Source organism: Antennarius striatus, chromosome 9 (genome assembly GCF_040054535.1).
Source record: "Antennarius striatus isolate MH-2024 chromosome 9, ASM4005453v1, whole genome shotgun sequence".
NCBI classification, from domain to species: Eukaryota; Metazoa; Chordata; class Actinopteri; order Lophiiformes; family Antennariidae; genus Antennarius; species Antennarius striatus.
In genome coordinates, this window is record NC_090784.1 from 9,606,293 (window position 1) to 9,624,933 (window position 18,641).

The 18,641-nt window shown below is 39.0% G+C and overlaps 1 protein-coding gene across 1 annotated transcript in view; it reads right to left on the reverse strand.

The window, feature by feature from the left end:
• Window positions 1-1,293: 1,293 nt before the first annotated feature.
• The window catches only part of sntb1 (syntrophin, basic 1), a 35,615-nt gene continuing 18,267 nt past the window's right edge, over window positions 1,294-18,641 (reverse strand). The window contains exons 3-8 of the mRNA XM_068324601.1: window positions 16,870-16,987; window positions 16,613-16,702; window positions 14,451-14,587; window positions 11,269-11,465; window positions 4,943-5,175; window positions 1,294-1,962 (exon numbers count right to left, since the gene is read on the reverse strand). Of these exons, the coding sequence (XP_068180702.1) occupies window positions 1,870-1,962; window positions 4,943-5,175; window positions 11,269-11,465; window positions 14,451-14,587; window positions 16,613-16,702; window positions 16,870-16,987 (868 nt within the window). The 3' untranslated portion in view covers window positions 1,294-1,869. The remainder of the gene's footprint in view (window positions 1,963-4,942; window positions 5,176-11,268; window positions 11,466-14,450; window positions 14,588-16,612; window positions 16,703-16,869; window positions 16,988-18,641) is intronic.

Genomic DNA, 18,641 nt, shown 5'->3' on the forward strand with positions numbered 1-18,641 from the left:
TTATCATTTGGTGTCAACAAAACAGATGATATTTTCTGGTGGAGTGGTGGGATTACAATGTGTAAATCACTGCTCACAGTGTGTAAATGGTCAGTGGAAATGACTTTATGTCATATTGAAGAGAGCAAAACAGAAAATTTATGTGCTCATAACCAAACGTAAAGTAACCATCATAAAAGCCATATTTTTGCTCCGTACTCATTCCTGTGATCTGTATGATTTATTTCTGCTGAAATTCAAATGCTGTTTACTCAGTCATCTGAAGGCACAAGAAAAGGACCTGGCAGCTCACCATGTCAGACAGTGCTGTGTGAAGATCTGATCTGCTGCATAACATCCAAAAAAGATAATGACCTGAGTGGCTACTGCAGGACTTAAGCAGGATTTATGACTCTGATGATGGCTACCTCGACAAAATGAAAGATAAATAATGCTTAGTGTGGTGGCACCACTTGGACCCCTTGAGAAATGCTTCAATAGTTTCAGAAAATCCCATCATATGCCATCTAGCTGAGAGTAAGAATCTGTCTGTACAGCTTGTAGTCAGTGACCTTCAAAGAAACACTGTAAATAAGAAAAAACTCACCTGGGTCTGTCCAAAGGGTAATACCACCTAACAGACGCTATAGAGCAAAGCACAGAGTAAACAAATGAGATAAATGTGTTCACTTCTGAGCTCTAGAGGTGACCTAAATAGATTGTGTTACCTGCACAGAGCCAGGTAAGGTGTTTCTCAGATGCTGGAGCTCCAAATGTTAAAGACGGTCAACTGACTCATGGCAAAAAAAAAAAAAAAAAAAAGCTAAAAACAATAGTTCAACAATCAAACCATTATTAGAAACTACATTGTAAAAATGTTCATTGTTATTTTCTGAATATTATTATTTGTTTTTTGTGCTATAATATAATATAATATAATATAATATAATATAATATAATATAATATAATATAATATAATATAATATAATATAATATAATATAATATAATATATTGTGTCATATAATATTATAAATAAAGTAGTCACCATGGAATTGAAAAATAATTTAAAATCTGATTGCCTGTGTTTCATTCATTAGAATTGAAGCCAAACTTACATTCTAAGAACTAGAACTAACTTTAGTTCACTTTAGTTTAGTCAAGTCAGAAATACTATAAGTACCAGAAGGCTGTTACATTCTGAATGAGTAAGCTGTCACATTTTGGGAAACTGCAACAGTGGAAACTAGTGCTGCTGATGAATTCTGACACTGGTTCGTCAACATTTCAGGGAACGCTAAAAAAGACAAATGGAGAAAGTTTTTGCTTTATGTCAAGTACACTGTGAGAAAAAAACCCAGTCAGAATCATAATGTTATTTCAGAGCAAATGGACAATAAATTATATAGAAGGTAAATGTAAGGCAGTTTCACTGTTACACATTGATTGACATAAAGTGAATTCATCTGAACTATGCTACACAAATTCTCCAATCCTGGAGCTGACAGTAATGCCCGGTCTGCTTGTTTCAATGTGCCTTTCTCTTTATCAAACTGAATGTTTAGTCCAGTCCGTGTTTCCATCTGTGGTTCTTCAATCAGCACTTCAGGTCCATTGAACCCTTAAAGGAGGGCTTTATCCCAGACATCTATCTATTTCACTCAAACAAGCCCCAAAACATAAACAAAAAACTGGACTGGTCTCTCTGGTGTTTCCTTAACTTAGAGTTGATTGCCCAAAAGGGTCCATTTCCAGATAGAGGCTACATTCATCCAGCTTGTGTACCAGACTGAATGAGTCTGTGGCGACAAACTGCATGCAGGCTGCAGAGAGGTGGAAAAACAAGGTTGTTTTCCGTTTTTAAAGTGGATAGAATGTCTTTTAAAAAAGTTCAGGCCACCAGACCTAAACGGGCGATCTTAGCAGAAAGGAAGGTGTGCAGGATGAAGACGATCGGCTTCGGGCATGAGTGGAGGTCCAGTTGCTGGAGGAAGTAGGGGAAGGAAGGACAACAGTTATTAAGTTGGCAGACAGAATAATGAAAAGATGTGATGATTGGAGATGTGAAACTTCATTTATTCAGATGGGATGACAGGAAGAGCATTAGGCAGAGGAAATGTAAAGCACATAAAACCATAAAGAAACGTTCTAAAAGAAGCAGGGATTAGATGGTCCAATCTGAAGCTCAGAACTCATGTAAACACATGTGAAAAGAGTCTTCTGCCGCAATAAAATAAAACCACATAACTGTGAAGGAAGCGTCTGTTCATAGCGTGACACAGCAGTGGGTGATTTCACTGTGACTCACATTCTCTTGGCCTGCTAAGAGGTTAAACCAGTAAATTCTTCATGTCTTTAAAGATGCTTCATGTTCGGCAAAACCAGGGAATTAAAATGCAAGTAAGTCTGAACATTAACTTTTCACCATGCTAATCATTTTAGCTTCAGGATGCAGTAATGTCAGTGACTCCACCGGATGGTCCACCACTGTAGACCAGACTTAAATACTCCAACTATAGACTAGGGCTCTCCGCTCTCAGAATACAGGTCTCTTGTGTGTTCCTAGATTTAAAAAGAAGTCAGCTGGCCAGAGGGCCTTCTCCTATCGTGCCCCTTTCTTGTGGAATAACCTCCCTATAAATATTAGACAGTCTGAATCTGTAAATGTCTTTAAATCTAGACTCAAAACATATCTGTTCGACCTAACATATAAGTAATATCGGGGATGGCGGTCTCAATGTTTAGGTTTAGCCTAGTCCTGCCGACGAGTCATAGGATTTCTTAGTTAGGCCCCTGCCTCCCATTAATCCTCTGCTGCTCTGGTCCCTCTAGCACCACTCTCCCCCTGTTCTCTCTGTCTCTCTCCCTCCTTCTCCTGTTCTCTCTCACAGGCCTCTGTGTGGTGGATCATCGGCTATCGGCTACCTCTGTCTGCTTCCATGGCTGGCGATAGCACAAGCTGTACAGTGGTCCTGTTTCACCATCCACTAGGGGAGTGCTGGTTCTGCCTCATTTGGTTCTGCTGTGGTTTTGGGGTTTTGCCAGAGTAACCTTGACTTTAACTTTTTTGAGCTCAATGACTTAGGCACTGTCTGGTCTGTCCTCAGAGTGGTGGATCCTCGGCAATCGGTGACCTCTGTGTGCTTCATCGGCTGGTGGTGACTCGCTCTACTGGATGGATCGGCATGCCTTTGTTATACATTTATTGTTACTGTTATTGTTACTGTTATTATTATTGTGTTGTTAATCTGTACATGCGGTATCTATTGCTTCGTCTGTCCACTCCTGGAAGAGGGGTCCCTCCTCTGCAGTCTTCCTGAGGTTTCTCCCATCCATTTTTTCCCCTGTTAAAAGGGTTTTGGGGGGAGTTGTTCCTTATCCGATGCGAGGGTCGCACTGCTTGCAGTGGACAAAGGTCAGAGGGATATCGTCCATGTGCAGATTGTAAAGCCCTTTGAGACATTGTTTGTGAATCTGGGCTATATAAAAATAAATAAACTTGAAACTTGAAACTTGACAAGGATAGCTTGAATACCAGTGTTTTAGCTGACTGGGTCTTTTTTTCTATGAAGTCATCATCAGATTTGTCTTCACGGCAGTGCTTGTAATTGTAAATGTCCAGGAAAGTTTTGAATGGATTCACAATGACACTCAGTGCAAGTACTTTTGACTACTAAGTATGAATTCTAATAACATTGGAGATGACTCTACTTTTCATTCAGTCACTGCATCAGAATATTAGTTTTTCCCAATACTTCCTACAGATATACTCATCCTGTGTTTAATCCTAATATTAGCACATCAACATGTTTAACATCTGTTATCAGCCGCTGTGAGCGTCTTAGTGAGCTGACGCGAGCATTGAGCCTGTAATTTGTGCTTTTTAATGCCCAATCTATAGTTTGGGTAAGTCCATGCTCCATAATACACAACCAGAGGAAGATTAACTGTCAATTGCTGTAGAAAAATTATACATACATAGTCATTACAATCTAATGACAGCAGTGTTGACACTTTGAAACCGATTCCACTTTCAAATGCTGAGCTAATGAGCCATCAGCCATATCCAGGTGCCTTGGGACTTTTACAAAGACTTGTTTATTATGGTGTTGGCATTCGAAAATGAGACAAACACCAAAATGTCTTGTGCTAAGGTAGCCAACAGGGCCTTTTCAATCAAAACTCCACAGTCTTTGCATATTTACCTTCAGAATAATCTGAGCAGTCAAATGTGGGCATATGTGATTGATGTATTGGACCAATCTTTTTGTGGATTTTTGTACAAACAAAAGACTCTAAATAAGACATGTTTCCACATCTCTGGCACCAACATTGATATTTATATCAATTTGTCAAATGTGACCCAAGAAACTACCAGGTACATGCCTTTCTAACTGAGGTAATGGACATTGTTGTTGTTTTTGTACTTGGTTGTCTTGTACCTATGAATTAATTCTGGTTACTCCCTGAAACGCAAGCCAACCGGACAAGTAATTCAAACAGACGAAAGCTCCAAAAGGACAAGTTCATTTTAAAGAGAGCTCCCTTCTTGACCACCCTGATTTACTGTAGGTGTGAAGTTCGTTTTATTTCAGGAGTTGTTTTGTGATAAAGTGCTACAATTTTCTTTCTGCTCTGCAGCTCTCACTCTGCCAATCTCTTAACTACATTTGTACTCCAGTTAGTGTTTACCTTGATTTCCCAGAAGGCCCACCGAAATCCCCCTAGAGCTGTTATGATATTATTCTATTTATTATGAATTCAGTATAGATGTTTCTGAGGTATGTAACTGAAAACTAAAAAAAAAACCCCAATTTTCTGAACTCTATTATTTTAGCTCAAAATGACAGTCAGTTTAGATATTGTTAAACATTAAAAAGATTTTGTCCCATGAATTTAACTATATGGATTTTAGTGGACCATGTAAAAGATCTTGTTATAGATTAAAAAAAAGAGGCACTCACAATCTCCCCTTCTTTTCCTCCAAAGTCCAGAAACAGCATGCGAACTCCATCATCCGAAGACATCTTTAGTTTTTCATAGGGGTAGGAGAGAAGCACCCGAGGCCTGGTCGGGGTGTGAGCTCCTCTTTCCTCTCCATTCTCCCTTTCTCTCAGCAGCGAGGGACCAGCCATCACACAGAAGCCCTGCTCATAGTGGATCACCAGCCGACACTCCTGACCCATGTACAGACAACCTGGAAAACACACGGCAGAATAGTTTCCTGTTTTTCCTGTATTAATATTGGAAATGAGAGATGATGTCATAATTAGAATATCTATCCTGGTATATTTGTTATAGAAAAAGTATTGACACCGAGAGGTGACAGACATTAAATCATAGACGTTTATGTAACACCTTCAAATAAATAACATGTACTTTACAAAAGAATGTCATCCCCACCCTTAGAAAACCTGTCCTCCTTCATTTAAAGGAGGACTTTCTACTGTCAAAATGAAAAGTGTTGCCTTTTATAAGGACAGCAGATCCATTTTGTACAATTAATGTGTCATGCAGCTTGGTTGGATGTTTATGCACAGTGCATTAAAATTAAAATTACTTCTATAGTTTATTGTAGCTAATTCAGATTACACAGGTAGTATTTTAGTTTGAAAAGATGCAAAAACTCATGCATAAGCATCAAACATATGTCTAACACCAACCGCTCTGTCAAGCATCAGTGTTTTTTATTAGTTTGTAAAATGTCATTTTGTTCCCCAGCACACAGTAAATCACAGTCTTTCACTTTCATCAATGATGAAACATCAATATAGTCTTGTGGGTAAAAGCAGCTTGCACATGTATCCAGAATGCAGTCGATGGTTGGTTGCTCCATTGTGGTGAGAATGATCTAAAAATATCCTCTATACTGTTATCAACTCTAAACTACAACATTTTTCAGGATAGTTTCAGTCTGTGGCAGACACTGAGTCCCTGATATTTTTTTGAGGTATAAATTTTTCAGCCATTGCCCAGGTTGTGCTTTGTGGTGTTACCAATCTGCACTGTGTTTAACTAAGAGACACCCATTATGCAGCATGGGTTTCAGCTGGGTCACCCTAAAAAGTGGAAGCACAACAATCTGTTAAAGTGAACCCTAAAGGTCTAACTTGTGAGTACATAAAAGTTTCCTACATCTCAGTGGCAGACAACTCTTTTCACATGAAGACCGCCACCCTGAAAGCACCGTGTAATTCATCTTCTGCATTTCTTCACACCACATTCTTCCTCACTTTGTACCCTCTCTTGTCACAGTGAGTCTAGTTGAAAGCAGATTATTCTATCTTTATCTATTCTCCCAATTTACGCATCACTTTCCGCTGGTCTAATGACAAACCTGTCTTGTCTGAGCTCAGTGTGATCTCGCTGTATTTAGTCTCTTTTTTGGTGCCTTGACAGCAGGGTTCCCTCACTCTCCCCTCTCCTCCCTCGTAGCAGACATGAAGGCTTTGTACTAAAAGCGTCATTTAGGGTATGAGCTCTACTCTCTCCCGTTGACATCTGATCCGTCATGCGGCGTGTTTGAGTGACACAGTGAGCCAGAAGAGAGTTGTTATAATTCCATTGTTTGCTGACAGCTTGAGCAGGATGTGTGTGGATGAACAGGCAGGTTAGATGTGTTTGTATGACACATTCACAATGTGTGTCTATACATGCTCAAGGTGCATGTGTGTTTACATGTGTCTGTGTGTGTGTGTGTGTGTGTGTGTGTGTGTGTGTGTGTGTGTGTGTGTGTGTGTGTGTGTGTGTGTGTGTGTGTGTGTGTGTGTGTGTGTGATGCTGTTCACTGTGGCCAGCTTCAGATTCTTTTCTGCCTCTCAACAGGCCGATCTCTGTTCACGCAGCCTTGCAGTCACATTACAGTAATCATCTCTTTTCACAACTAAATTAGTTCCTTTAAGGAACTAATAAACCAAAATGCACTCAGTGACAAACATCATCCATATTTTAGTATGGGTGTTCACAAATCAACCACGACACAACTTGCCAGTTTACTGATTTCATAGAATCTTAAATGTTGTCTTTATATGGAACACAGCTTTAGTTCAGCTTCATGAGGGTTTATGATAGAACCAATATGGAATAGAGAATATAGAACCTTTTACTACAAATCTCTTCAAACCTCTTGGCAGTATGCTGATGTGTGAGGTTTCTGACATTTAATATTCACAGATCAGTTTGTTCAGGTGGAATGAAGGGTCGGATAAACTCGAGCTATTAGTTCTTCTGTCATCCGACCCCGAAGTGAATCCAAAGTATTATAATTGTTTTTAAAGGATACGCTCAACGCGGAATGAAAAGCTAGTCAAGTGGCCAGACCTGACCAGGTGTCATCACCTTTGATACTTGACCAGTAGAAAAACAGCTCTCCTGGTGTATCGCAGCCTCTTTATTCTCCCACCAGCATCCTCTCTGCTAGTCATGTTTTCTAAGCCTTATCATAAAGAGCCGAGCAAATTATTTTCTGTTTGTTGACATTTATAACTATTTTGTAATAAATGTCAATGTTGGGCTGTCACAGTAATATCATGGTTTAACAAACAAGATTACTTATCTTGCAGCCATTCATTCTTGTCAGTGTTTGAAATGTCGTTTCAGTCTCCTTGAAGGGTTTTGTTTTTCATGAAATATAATTTTGTTCACTTCATTTCTCAGGAAAATGAGAAATTCTATCATGTCCTGTCTATTATTAATCTTTTGTAATATATAATAATCTACGTCTTTTACATAGCCAAACAAGCAACAAAACAGGGGCCAGTATGGTAGCAACTGTAGGATCGGTGTGTTGATCCTTTCTTGTGTCAGAGAATTACATTCAAATCTATTTTATCAACAGTGGAACACTAAAACGCTTGAGGTGTGTTGATTAGAACCTCAGGAAATGATGTAGATAAGAAGTACAGTATGAATCAACAAACATGAGCCACGTGTGCACGTGTGATATTCAAATGTATCCCTGGAGCCCTAAAGACACCGCATTCATAGTGAAAAACCAGTCTTATAATGTTCATTATCCTTCTAATGATGTCGAAACATTCTGGAAGGAGAAAGGTCCACATAAGGGGTGGGCTGGGGTCTTTGTTGTATTCTAGAGAGAAAATTAGACCTGAAACTCTACTCTCATATCTGATAGGCTTGATCTGTGGGGCAAGCAGGGTTCCCACCAGAAACACACACGGAGAAAGGGGCCTTTCAGGCGGCCACAAAAGCCTTTCTTTTTGCTTGATGAGGAGTAGAAACAGACAGGAGGGGCAGAGAGAGGAGCCGGATGCATGAGGGCAGAAGGAGACAATAAAAAGGGGTATTACAGGACAGACAAACCATACATTTGCTTTAAGCTTATCAGTGACATTAGCAGCAGGTTACCCCCACTACATTTCAAACATCACAGCAAGTTGCTGGGTTAATTTTCCACAACTGCTGGGGTGGAATTGCTTTTCTTAGTTATTTACTTGTTCGTCACGGAGGACCAGTTGGCCCCTAAGACTATTTAACAAGTTTTACTGCTTTCGCCTTTGACTACAACATTTATCAGGAGAATGTGGAGGCCAGGGGACATTGGGATTACAAATCTTAAAAAGATAAATCTGAACAAAATAGTAAAAAAAATCATCTGTAATGTAAATTTTAATAAGATGGTATCAAGATAACGTTCATAGTGATTCAGTGCTTTTAAAACTGTGTATCTTATCGTAAGGATAGAACAGCAGATGTTTTAAAACCAAAACCAGCTTCAAGTTCACTATTTGTTTTTTGTACATTAACATTAAAGGCAGGCATGTCATACCACTGAGATTAAAATAAAAATAATACATAAAATTAGAAGCTCAGGTAAGCAGGAGCTGGTTGCAGCTTCATGAGTAACAGACAGACATTCAGCATCTAAAGACGCTTCAAACAGGCTGCAGTGGCATCTAGAATGCATACCTTTACAGAACTGTTGACACTTCTGACTATACCTCTCTCTCTTGGAGTTTAGTTCCTCTGCTGTATCCTTGTTTGAACTTTTTTATTATTTTGTTTGTGTAGTTTGGTTACTGTTGGAGTCACTTTAACTTGCTGCAGGTGAAAATCCAACATTTTCTTTCTTTTGGTGCACCATGGTAAAAACAATTTCACTTGTACTGACCTTAGGGAGTCCATGGAGATCTGTGGATCATTTTTGTCATTTTGGTCAGCCAGCATAAAGTTTTGTTTCACTAATGGTCACTGACACACAGCACAGTATATAAAGATAGATAACATTTTTACATCCTCCCTTTGTACAAAGATTCACCCATATTGTTCTGGATCTTAGCTCTGCATACACTAATGACACCAACAGAAACAATATTCTAAGCACTTGTAACCACGAAGTGATGATGACGCAAGCACAGAATTTCCACGCCGGCTGGACTCAGAACTCTGCTTTCACCCATAAAATCACTTCTTGCTGCACATTTCCAGAAGTGTAATGTCATCCATCTTAATATGCAGGCGGTGGTTTTGCATCCCATGCGTGTTTTTGCTTTAGCAGCAGGTGGCCCTTCTTTCAAAAACTAACCAGCAGTTAATACTCCTATAATGGATTTCTGATTCATGGACGATTACCATTCATAGGAAGAAAGACGAAGAAGAAGAAAGTCATCTTTATTCATCCCCTACGGGGAAATTATCATTACACTCTTTACATGTGTATATATGTCAACCCATGCATACAAAGTTGTGTACAGGCCCCTGAACAAACACAACACACTAGGGGCCTGTAGGCATGCGGTTAGTACAATTGTTAGTACATGGGGAGGCAGAGTGAAGGGTCATATATATATGTGTGTGTGTGTGTGTGTGTGTGTGTGTGTATATATATATATATATATATATATATATATATATATATACACACACACTGTATATACTGTATATACTGTATATACTGTATATATATATTGTATACTTTATATACACTGTGTTAGCTTTTGGTTCAATAATCTATGTTTATTTCAATATTTTTCATAAACATTGAACCAGTCCGGCCCTCCGTGTGTTTGACTTTGACACCCCTGCTCCACGTATTTGTGTGAACAGACTTTTATCCTTCATGAACTTGGACAACAACAATTTCCAATAAAGACTTGGGGAATTCCACCTAAGTGACATTTTATTCACGTAGATCTGCCATACATACTGAGATCCAGAGCCCAGCTTCACTCTTTGCATTTATGTCAGAGGCTCACCTATTGTTCTGTTGTCAGACACGTGTGTTATCACACAGGCTTTATCACATAGTTTCTGGGCACTAATAAGAATTAGAAAATGATTGGGTTCCTTGCTGTCCATTCGGAGCAGCTTGTTTAAATCTAGACAGCGTCAAGGGAATAAATAACATGTCCTTTTAATGTCCTTTTAACACCTTAAGTTGCCCACAAACATGACATACAAAACTGGATCTTAATAAACACCTGGGAGTGTTACGTTTAGTTGGAGTTCGGGTCGGTCGTTCGAGCACTGTTAGTGAGAACAAAGACTTGCTATGCAAATCACAGCCCATCATTTACACCTGGATCGATGGGTGCAGACACCATTTGGGAGATTGTTTAAGAAATACCAAAGTGATAATGATGTTTACCAATATGGGAGGTCATAAATGATTCAGAAACAAAGCTGACAGCAAAGAAGTGGTGTTGAGGTCATGTATCATTTGCTTTTAGATACATGCATCACTGCAAAATGTAATTTGGTATGGTGTTATCATACAGGGAGAGGGGGGGGGCGGCAGTACAGCCCCCAGGAAATTCTGTGCTTTGAGAGGGAGCAGCAAAGAGGGAGTTAGGAGGGTGAGGAACGGAGGGGGTGTTGTGTTGGAATTCCCTTGATGGCCAAATCCCAATGCCAACAGCGCGCGCACACACACACACACACACACACACACACACACACACACACACACACACACACACACACACACACACACACACTTGAATAAAATTCCTTTCTATGAATAGAAATTTCTTTGTCCACATCTTCACAAACCATCTTCTAGCTCATTTATGTGGATGTGGGAGTCTTTACGTGTTTGTGCTGGATTTAAAATATATTTTATCTCAGAAGACCTCAGGCAGTAGCCTGTAAAATCTCTGGATGTGTTTTGAGCCAGTACTTCTGAATATGTCTGATTAGGGAGCGTAGAATCCAGCACAGCGACCAGTACTGCCCCCTCAACTGTTGTTTAAGTTCCTGTTTATATTGTTTGTTTCTTGCACTATTTTAGAGGTACACAGAGTAATTAAATTCATTATATATCAATACTAACTTGTCGTTACTTCTTTGATCATCTCAGCTGAGGTGTGACATCCGTTGACTATGTGTCTGCTCCACAGGGACAGATCCTTGTTGGTCTCAGCCCGGAACAGATGAGTCTCAATGCCGAGTCGTGTTCCGGTCCTGGTGGCAAAGTACAGCTCCGTGCCAGAATGAGGCGAACCCCGGTCGGGGCCAGAGTGGACTAGACTAGATAAACACATGCATAGAAGCTGTGAGTTACTCAGGAAAGGGACATGACGTTTGGTACATACATTCACATTAACCTCCGGAGGAGTAGGAACAATTTTGGCAACATATATTTCACACCAATTATATGCAAACACAGTATATTTATATAACCACCTTACCATGCTGATGTTAGCATTTAACTTGAAGCATCAACTCTAAACTACTATGACAGCGGTTTAAAAACCTCACAATTCATCTTATACGTGATATTGCTATGAGCAGAAAAATCAGACTGATGCAAAGTGATCTGCAGCTGATTATATACATAAAGAAATCCATTGGAACATGAAAAAACATTGACAATCTTGTGAAGTCATGGATGGGTAAAATCAAAAATAACAGAAAGCAGGTTACTGTGTTTTTACCATATTTCTATAGTGCTATTTGTTTATCCAGATGGTTTTGGTGAACTCAGCAATGTCTCTTTCCAGAACTCATGACCAGGTCCATCAAGCTCATCCATATACCTTATTGTAAATAGTTTTGTGCAGGAATTACTTTGTTTTTGTATACTTGCACAGAGGGACGTGGACATACTGTATAATCAGGTTGCAATTTATTAAAAAACAGAGGGGGTGGTGTGTTTTTTTTGTTTGGTTGGTTTTTTTTAATCATGAAAAAATAAGCAATCAGCAGTCCTCATTCTTTTTAAGTTAATGGTAGACGCTATGAGCCTGAATTAGTGAACGGTTGAACATTCATATTTAGTGCAAACTTAAAAAGACATGAAACATCTCATTTTCTGTGCTGGCCACTATGTGGAAGATGAAGATGATGAAGCCAGTCTAATGAGGCTTCAGGACCACGGATAAGGACCAATCACTAGAACATGACAAGAGGATTTAGCCTAAAGAACTTAACATGAACACCTCATAGATTAAGATGTCATGTCAAAATAACACAGCAAACATTAGACTAAGTGAACAGTTTGCTCTGATGTCAGATTTCCCAGTTTGGGATCAATACAACACATCTATCTATCTACTGTATGTAGGATGTCATGTGGCCTTTTGGAACGTCACCTTCTCTTCCTTTTTTTATCCACATCTCTATGAACTTCTGAGCAGGGAAGAAACACACAATGTATTTATGTGCATAGGGATGTTCACCAACATCAAGACTACCTACAATTCGAATAAAGTTGATAGTTGGTGCCAGAAAAGTAGACTATAGACTACCTGTAAGAAAACTGTGACAACCTGCTTGTCATTTCATAGTTTTTAAATTATTGACAGCCTTGTCTGTCTGAAGGAGCTAAATGATGTGTTATGAGAAGGAACCCGTATTGATTGGGTTAGGTTTCTGTCAGGAAGCATTAACAGTATTTTGATCGCTGAACGCAGAACTTTGAATGTTTTACCATTTGATGTTAACTATTGGTGGAGTTAACTGAGAAACTACGTCGAAATACAACAGTAATCAAACATAAAATGGCGTGTCAGACTTTTGATTACCAGGAAGTGCATCAGTGCGTCATTCCATGTTAGTGGCTTAAAGCCTGTCTTAGCCTCTACACCACCCAGGATAAAATTAATTCAGCAGAGGTAGAGATGTAAAAACCAGAATCGCACCTTGTGTGTAATCATGGAGGAGAGCCTGGCTTACTAATCTAACTATGCTACTGTATATAATGTTATTTAGTGTAGCTGCTGCAGCACTTGTCAGTCCTCCAACCACCTCCAACCAGCCCTGCCCCCTCCCCTATATTCTTATTGTTCTTCCTTCTCCCCTCTTTCAGCGGCTTCCTCCTGCAATGCAGGTCATGGTTTCTATTTCCCCCAGCTCTTTCCCTCAGTGCTCTTCCTCTTCGCCTTCCTCATATTCCCCAGATCTTCTTGCTTCTCCTCCTCCCTTTCCATCTATTCCTACTCCCCTGGCTCACTTCACCACAGTTCCTACAGAAGAAGAGGAAGAAGAGAAATTCTGTCCATAAAAATTATGAACAGAAACCTTGATAAAGGGCAGATCTGCCAAAGACCAACATGCACCTGGAACAGATCTGATTTACTGCTGGAAATGCAAACCGAGCTTCAGCTTTAGACATACAGGGTTTGGACAGCCCTTAGCAAAGTCCCCTGAGCCCCATACTTCTAAAGCAATTATCAAATGTATCAACATCCTCATATTATTATTATTATTATTATTATTATTATTATTATTATTGTTGTTGTTGTTTTTGTCATTATTATTATTATTATTATTATTATTATCATCATCATCATCATCATCATCATCATCATCATGTTGGTATTGTAAAATCTAAAAGCTGTTCTCTTTCATTAATAATAGCTGTCAATGTTATTGTGGTGGCACATGTTTCCCTATTTCTTACTCTCTCTCCACATATATCTCCGTATCTTTCTCCCTCCCTCTCCCAGTAACCCCCCCCCCCCCATTTCTCTCTCACCCAACTGGTCAACAGCACAGGTTGGGTTTGTCATGACTAAAGTTATGGTGTTGATTTGGCACTATGTAATTTGACTGACTATTAATGTACTGTTAATGCTGTTGGTCTGCTGATTGTTTCGCACAATAACTGATATGATCAAACTCTGGACAAATTTATTATTATTAATTATTACGGTATTTATGATTGTAACACACACTAAAACGTAATGACTTTTTTGTCATTGATTTGTGTAAAGTGTGGAACCAGCAGAGATAATGTTTGTCTGTCTCTACCAAGATTTGTTTAAGATTCGTATGACATTTCCAACTGTCTAGTTACTATTTTCTTGCGCTGAGTTGATGTTTTGTTAAAAGGGTTAATCAGGCTAGATTGTGTTGATGACCAGATTGATGCCGTCTCCTGGAGGTTTACACTTCCTAACCGTAACCCAGACTGCAAACGCTAATGCAGATGAAACACTGGTTATCACCAGCTGGTTTGTCACTCTATTCTGATTGGTGGATTGCTGTTAAGAAAAATTTTGGAAATCCTACCGTGTTGCTAGGAGTGGATAAGTATGTGCCGGACTCTGCCAGGCCTCCTTGCCTCTTGGTAGACTGTCATAGAGCAGCAGGTCTTTCTCTGTCATCACCACCAGCACTGGTTTCCAGCTCTGCTTCTCACTCTCCGTCTGTGGCATAAAAAGACAAACAATGAGGGTAGGGATCTTGGAAAAGTTGTAAAACCTCCATGTTCTATAATGACTCATATTTTGGTGGGCCACATGGAAGCTATCTATAAAGCTCAAAATTGTAAAGATCTAATTGTAAAGACTAATCAAGTGTCAAGCGTTTTAAAAAAAAATGTGATGAAGATGGTAAATTCATTGAGCAAATTGTTCATTTAAATTCAAATTCAAAGTAACCAGCAGGAATATGTTAATAAAACAAAGGAGTTCTTACTAAATGTAATCAAACACATGCTCAATTCATTTGGTGACGTATAATTTGAAATGACTATAATATATTTATCATCTGTAGTAAAAACATTAGGTTTGAAGAATATTAGATATTAGATTGATGTGGGTGGAGAATAAATAAATGTGCTCATCAGTGGGTGTGAACACGATTTCGCCTCTTGAAGTTTTACAAGACTAGGTATAAAACAAAAACATTGATTTTCTGTCTCCCTTAATGTATACCCAAACTCTCTCCATATGTCTCTCTGTCATATTTCATGCCAAAAAGCCCTTAAAAGAAGCTCATTTGAGTTGTTGCAAAGCTGGTCTGTGTACATTCACTATATTATAGCATGCATTCAGTTGGGAATTAAGGAAAGGTTGCTTTCTGGCTGCGTCCCCATCATTTGTAATGAACAAACCCCCCTTCTTCCCTTCAGAACATGCAGTTAATCTCTAAACTTAGAGCACACACATACACAGCCATCCTTTTACAATGCTCCATAACTATTCTCATTATAGGAGCTTATCTCTGGCCCTGCAATGGAATCCTAAGCTGCCTTTTGAAGTTCTGCCTTAGCCAATCATATCCTGGGATTTACAGGGTCAAGGGTTAGCCTTTTAACATAATGAGAATATGTTGCTAAGTAACTGTATTGTACTGCATTTGAAGGATCAAATTTTGGCAATTGCATGAGGACTAAATTGGACAGGTATGAATGTGATTGTGTGTCGGTGTGAAAGAGAACGTGAAGCCTTTTTTTTTTGTACTGTTGCATTTCAAGGACGCATGCATGTGTATAGAAAATAACGGAAATGTATGCATACGCATTATGCGAGTGTGTGTACACAAACACACAAACACACACACACACACACATACACACACACACACACACACACACACACACACACACACACACACACACACACACACACACACACACACACACACACACACACACACACACACACACACACACACACACACACACACACACAGAATATTTTCTTTTCCATAAGTAAATAATATTAAAGATATTATAGCTAGTTGCTCAATCTAAAGCTCAGACCTGGGCTTAAACAATCCACTTCTAACAAGGAACATAAGGGATACATATTTCCATGATAACATCTCAATGGTTACTAATACACTTTTGAGGAAACACTCAGTTTGAGAAAAAAAACAAAAAAACAAGCAAAAACCTATTCCATGACTCCAGAAATGTATTGTCTTTTGTTGTGTAGTAGCATTAAGGCCCAGTTATGCCCCTCTGTGTATGTACAGATATTTATTGGTCTGATTTGTCAGTACCTATATTTCCATAAAGCCATGGAGATATTTAGAAAGCTCCATCCATCTATTCATATTTGTCTTTAACTTGGATCATGAATGGGCCTTAAGTGTAATGTGTGTTAAGTAGGTGTACGTACAAGCAGTCCTCAACATACTGTACAAATATTTATGTCTGTAAAGAGCGATTAAAGCCAAACTATTGTATGTTTGCTGCAGTCATTTTAGATAAAATGTCACCAATTTTAGGCTGTGAAATATTTTGGCAAATCTACACCTGCATTGGTAAACTATAAATGTAAACATATAATAATTAATGACACCAAATAAACATTCAAATCAGAATATGTGATGGACTCAGGGCAAACACATGCACATTGTGTATTTGGATAATGAAAATTATTATATACACCGTCACACCATCTCATATCTGTGTTTACACAGGCCAACACACATGCGCCTACCTTTCCTGCCAGCCACCCCAGGTGTCGTATTTCTTTGCTGCCAGCAATCCCAGTCCTGACTGTGTTCTGGATAACCTCCTCTAGCGCCCGCTATCGGAGAAGAAAGTTATTATGGCTGATTATTATTCAGGATGCTTTAGAATCAAAGGTGTTCTGAGGAGTTAAATCATTTCCATAGTATGTGGTCACCTAAATATGTACTTGTGACGTTTGCATTTATGAGGATTCCTCATAAATTCATTGAATCACAGACAGACCTGTGTCAGTGCAGATGTGACGGAGTGCAGAGCAGAGAACCACGACAGGACAGATGGTTGGTCAGGGCAGCGCAGCACCACAGTGTGCCTCGTGTCAGGAGAGTGCAGCTCCAGTTGTCTGGAGGACAAGACAGCAAAAGTTAAAATCATTAAAAATGGAGAAGCAGAAAACTTTCATTCAAAAGTACTGTAAGGTTAATATATTCCTCTTGAATATTAAAACTATTTTGGTAGTCTTATCAGATTCAACCAACTTGACTAAATTTAATTTCATCTGGTTGTTTTGGAAATCAAATGTTTTCCTTTAGGTTTTCGTGCTCATCTGTCTCAACCACTTGAAAACTGGAGACACGTTAGAAAAATGAAATGAAGCACTTAGAAATGTGAGTTTATTCATGTCACTTCAAAACATGACAAGAAATATATCATACATCCTCAGTAGACCACCTGATACAATATTGTCTCCTACTACATTTCTAAAACTAATCTCTTTATATCATATAGGAGTGTTCCAAATCTTGAGAAGAATACATCTGTAGGAAGTCCTGTAGGATTCCGCTGAGCGGCACTCTGATTATGTGCCCAGTTGAATTGCTGCCTTCACAGGACATAAAAGAGCGTTCTGTTGCTTCTTCTTGTAGCAGTAGTGCTCATGCCCACGTTTGTGCAGCAAAAATACTCTGAAGTAAAGCTGAACAAAAGTAAATCTGGGAAATTACAATAAATACGGTCACAATGAATAATTAATAAATACTATAATAATAAATACAATGATGAGAGGTTTAGAGGACATTGAACATTGAAAAGGCACAAAAAATGAGAAGTCACCCTAATGATCGCCATCAACTTGGTTCCGATGTGGTTTTTGTGTAAAGGGATGATGCTCACATGGCTCAAGTTGTTCATCGGGGAGGTGCATAAAGAATAGTCACTAGTTTTATAGACTGTACGTTTATAGCTTTTCTCTAATCGTCTTGACCACTGAAAGCACTGCACAGCAGAAGCCATTCATATATACTTTCTTAAATTTACACTTTCTTCATTTGTCATTGTACAGAAAACACAACAGTGAAATTTATACAACAAAATATCTGTTGCTTGGTTTCTGGCATACAGAATTCATCTAGTGGGGCAGTTTAATAAATAATCTTTTACCTCACTGTACGTAATTTCAACACAGTGTGTGTAAATTTTATAGTGGTTGTAGGGGCTACCGCTATAAAATTCACACAATCATTCACACTTCAGAAACAGGGAACTGAGGTTCATGCCAGACGATACTTCAAAAAGAGGCCAGGATTGCTTCACCTCTGAGCAAGAAGCAGTGCAGTTCTCCCAATGAGACAGGATATCTCACAATGCTCTTGTAGAGGAAAACTCCATGACAGATTTCCTTAGGAAAGGATGTGTTTAACTGGAAGTCTGTAGTGCGACCACCAATGTGGCCATCAATAGCATTGATTGGGCTTCCCAGGGGACACCTCATGAGATGCCTTTGATTGTTACTTAGATGGCGCTCTCTGTCGTTTTCTGCGATCTGTGCTGGTCAGAAAAACATTATTGATGTGATATTTCAAAGTCTACGCCTACATGGGACTACATATTTTTAGAACAAAATCCAGAAAAAACGAGTACAATTGGCTGCAAGATACACCTGTGGCGATTTTCTACACATTCAGTTTCAACTCATAGCATAAAAGGAAATATGTTTTTGTAGAGTTAACCAACAGCTCTGAAAGAACCAAGCAATTCTGTTAACATCCCTCCACTGT